The sequence below is a fragment of the Pinus tabuliformis genome, chromosome 8 (assembly GCF_031772625.1).
Source record: "Pinus tabuliformis cultivar Carrire ecotype Pingquan chromosome 8, CPIR1, whole genome shotgun sequence".
NCBI lineage: Eukaryota > Viridiplantae > Streptophyta > Pinopsida > Pinales > Pinaceae > Pinus > Pinus tabuliformis.
The window spans coordinates 869,977,732-869,982,431 of record NC_142294.1 but is presented as its reverse complement, the minus strand read 5'-3'; the positions used below and the strand labels follow the sequence as shown (position 1 = coordinate 869,982,431).

At 40.7% G+C, this 4,700-nt stretch overlaps 1 protein-coding gene across 1 annotated transcript; it reads right to left on the bottom strand.

Annotated features, from left to right (window-relative positions):
* Positions 1-536: 536 nt before the first annotated feature.
* Positions 537-3,689, bottom strand: LOC149238323 (F-box/kelch-repeat protein At5g42350-like). Its single transcript, XM_089372989.1, has one exon. The coding sequence runs from the start codon at positions 2,861-2,863 to the stop codon at positions 677-679; it is 2,187 nt and encodes a 728-aa protein (XP_089229115.1). The 5' UTR covers positions 2,864-3,689; the 3' UTR covers positions 537-676.
* Positions 3,690-4,700: the final 1,011 nt, after the last annotated feature.

Genomic DNA, 4,700 nt, shown 5'->3' with positions numbered 1-4,700 from the left:
ATTGCATCCAAGTTTAACACCTTTTGCATGCTACACAGTGGAAACAAGAAATTTAATAGAGTGTATAATTTGCCCACAGGGCATACAACAGATGGTGACAGGGTGTGCACGGTTAACACATTCTTTATGTTAAGGTCCCAAGTTTGAAACCCCTGGGCACAAATCAAACCATGATAAAGATTGGTGTGGGCTAGGCCGGGTGCAATCCCTGGTAATTTTGATGGGTTAGATTCCCCTAGGTGGTGGTGGCTTCTTAGACACAAGCTAGTCTCACAGGTCATGGACAAACTAGCAAACAAACAAAAGATAAGGTACATAAGTTGAGACCGCATACTATATTGACAAAAGCATAAACCAGTCAGAAGAAATCCCCAAAACCAACATTTAAAATGCATTACAAATGGAGACTGCTAAAAACTCAGAAGAAGGAAAACCAGTGTCTGCAGCAACAGCATAGATTCAAAATTCAAAAGGATGTTGTGAATCGCTTAAACAATTGGAAGAATGCAGGGACAAGCCGTTTTGGATCAAAAAGATAAACTATAATTTCAATTTCCAATAACCATAGAATCTGCTAGCAACTCCAAATACAATAGTTAAAGAATGGCATAGCATTATTGGGACTATGCTCAACAATCATGTAAGTAAAGAAAGGTTATAGAAGGCTGAATCAACTTCACAATTGCACTACAACAGCAGTTTTTGTCATGCATGATGATGGGTCCATGTCTTGTGCCACATGCTCTTTTGAAATACGACCCCATTTCACTCTTGGACCTGAAACATCACAAACAGTGATAAAGTCTAGCACTTGCCCAAAAATCTTGAACATCTCCACCCCATATATTCGATCTCCATCACCCACAAAAGCTGCATTCCAATCCAACGGAGCATCTGGATGCCTGGATATCTCGTTCCAAGAATAAGAACTAAGATCCAGCTCCCACAATTTTCTTGTGGCTTTATCTGTGCCATTGACGCCATCCTCCCTCTCACACCAGGAGACACAAAGCATGAAGAGGCGGCCTCTGCATGACACTAGCTTTGGGAAATATTCCGGAAGACGAACTGGAGACTGAGTAATTTGAATTGCAATCCAACCCCCTCTTTCAAAATCATATGCTGCAAGCTTATCGGACTCGGAATAAACATAGAATGCCCCATTACAAACTACACCTGCACAAACAACCCCATGATCAGCAGGCAATCTTGCTATTTCCCTCCACTTGTTGGAAACTGGGTCATAGATCTCTGCAGAATCCAGAGGCTCATTCCATAGCCCTTGCCCACCTGCTACTATCAGACCAAAGGCTTTTGTCTCTTTCAATTTTTCATGATCTCTCTCTTCCTCAACCAACTTACCAAATGCATTTTTACCCAAATCAAGCGCTGAAGAACTAGGCAAGCCCCTTCCAGAATCTGTCATTTTAGTTTCATGCAAGACTTCCCACAATTGTCGCCTGCCAGTTACTTTTTCACGACCACCATAAACGTCAGAACATCGATTCCTTCTGGACTCCAAAGACGTTGATGTACTGCATGATGCAACCCCACCATACCTTCCGTGAATACTCGATATTTTACCTCTGCTGCCTCCTTGCTCTCCCAATCCTTCCTCTTCAAAGCTGCTGCCGTTTCTCCTTCCAAAATGCCCCAAAAATCCCTTGCTGCCACAGTAAGCCTCAAAAACACCAACAATCGGCAATGCTCGCGGTGTCCTCATCGGAGCAACTTTCTTCCATGACCCAAGCAAAGGATTGTAAGTGAAGACTGCCTTGTGAGTTTTATACGAGGTCTTATCCATTCTACCTGAGTTGCTCGAGGTCGAACAGCCACCAATGACGTAGATGGAGCTGCCTGCACTAGCAACCGAGAACATTAACCTTCCTCTCAGAATATCTGCATCGATCCTGTGCCATTTATCCATACTTGTATCGAGTGCCTGGATTTGACCCGTACAAACTCCATCCCTGGAAAGACCAAACAAAAACAACCATGGTTTCTGAGACAAGCAGCTAGCCCTCATCTGCATAAAATGAGTACTCGTTGTTATCATTCTCCACTTTCTGCACACTAGCCTTGCATTCATAACTGTAATCAAGGAAGCCCTAGCAAGGCACATTTCCACAATGTCATCAGGAAGAGAAGGACGATGCCTCTCTTCTTTAGCAATTCTCCTCTCTGCTGATTTCTTGATATTCCTTCTCCAAACTTTCTCAGCTCCAGCATATGAAAAGCATTCCAACCTGCCCCTCTCCTTTCTTTCTACGCAATTCCCATCTTCATCCAATGAATCTGTTCCAGATCCATCTGCACCTCTCACCTTGAAGGACCTAGACCCACCCACTTCTTCACCTCTTGTATCCTTTCTATTCCATGCCCTCAATTTCTCAATACCTGCATCCAAATGAAGGCACCCCCGGGACTCTCTTCTGCAATCAGACTCCCCATTTGGATTCTCTCTTGCAATTTCACCAACCACCTTTCTAGGTCCATTGTTTTCTGTAACCATCTCTTCACCCATCATCTCAGCCCCAACTCGGCAGCGAACACTCTTTCCATACAAACCCAGGCACTTACCAGCAGCCCATCTCTCCTTCCCCATCTCTGTATCAATGCCATCCTCTTCATCAACCTGCCCTTCACCCTCTTGATCAATTCTCAGATTCATCTTCCTCAACTTTAAACTCATACTCCTGATCAGCTTCTTGGGAATACTCAAAGAAGACAAGTCTTCATCTCCTTCTGCTCCTCCTGTCCTTTCAACATCAGCATCTACATTCTTGTCCTTGTCTTGTTCTTCACAAGAAAAATTCCTTCTACTATTGGCCCTGCTCAGAGAGCGGGGAAGGCAAGCAGCCATGACGGTATTTTTCAAGTGGGTGGTATTGGCTTGTATTGCTTTATACCTTGAATGGTATTGGACACTACTTTATTCCCACTTTGGCAGTACCTTTCTTTTCTTTTTTCCTTTGTGGGTGAACGGTATGGAGTCAAAAACGGGATTCCAGGGTAACAAGATCACAAACGGAATGCTTTCTTGTAATCACTGCATTGAAAGCCCATTCTTCGCTGTATATAATAATACACACACAGCCCAACACTCACACAACACCATGTTCGTTACCAGAAGCTCTTTACAAGCCATTTATGATCAGGTTGAGCAGATCCATACCATAACGGCGGCTGCAATAACTCTAGGAAAATGCTACATGCATGCAAATCCCAACAACAAAACTAACAACAACTAACAGTGCCAGTTCCTCTTGGCTTCAATGACTGTATAAGATTGCTTGCCTTACCTTTCTTCTGCAAAAAGCTTGGTCTAGGCTTCAATGCTGGTGAACCTATACTCCATGAAATTAGAGATGGGTATGAATCAGAGAACCCATTTGAAATTGTGGGATGATAGAGATACATGGGCATTGTTTAGCTCTGAGATTGTTTGTTCAAAGATTTATAGCTGGGTAGCTCACTTGCAACTTTAAATCAGGGAACGAACAATGAACTAAAGACAAGGTGGGTATTAAAGTTTGCTGGGAGGTGTCAACTGCTTGAAAATTTGTAATGATTTCTTGGACAAGTTGGGTGGAGCTTTTAAGTTACACGGCAATAATGGTCAAGATGCTAGATCGAATACCCTTTCTAAATCTTTCAACCGTTCATCGTTCATCCTTGGTTTCTCTACACTTCATCTGGTCCATATACCATTTTGTCAAGGCAGGTACTTTAAAATTCGGATACATCCATCTTAAAGAACGGGTCTGTTGAAGAGGAAGAGCGATCTTTGAACAAACAATCTTAAGGTAGAGAAAAGCCAGTCAACATTCGGAAAGGGACTGCGTGTCAGCTAACTGTTTTGTGCAAAAACCCAACAAACAAATTGTGTGTGGCTCCCATGCATTTATCATTATTAATGGGCCTTTTTCAGATTTATAATCTTTCTTTACAAAAGTTTGGGTAGGTTTGTTGACTTCCTGCTCTAGGAATATCTCTCATTTTTGCTGGGTGGGTTGGATCTGATGATAACTTCCATCATTTTGGTAATCAATATCTTGAAAAAGCTTTAAAAACATTTAAATTTAAAATATTAATTCTAAACAAAATCTTATACATTTTAACTAAATTAACCAAAAAAAACACCTTCTAATAATTACCATACATTAGCTAAACTACTAGTGAATTAGCATGATAACTTTTTAGTGTAAAACAAAACACCACCTATAATTACAATACATTACCTAAACTACTTGCTACTTGTGAATTAGCATGATAACTTTATGGTGTAAAACAAAGAAATCCCATGATCAACCTATGCTTGATATGGATGGATCTGCTACGCTAATCATGACATTTTCAATTTCCAATATGCTTTTGGGTAAATGGAAAAGCTTTTTGGGTTTGATTCTCATGGTGTTATACATTCCAATGTGCTTTTTGGGTAATGCAAGATTTTGTTGGTTTGATTAGAGAGAGTTATAATCCCAATACCTTATTGAGATCTTAAAGTTATATTTTCAATGTTCTACTATACACGTGGTTTTTATGAAATTTGAATGTGAGCTTTTTTCATAAAAACAAGTGAAGGAGATCTTTAACATTTGGGTAATTATCATCATGTTGACAATGATATATATAGATTTTGTCCAACCATCAATTTAATTTGTGGGTAACCTTGGAGTGTTATCATGTGATATCTT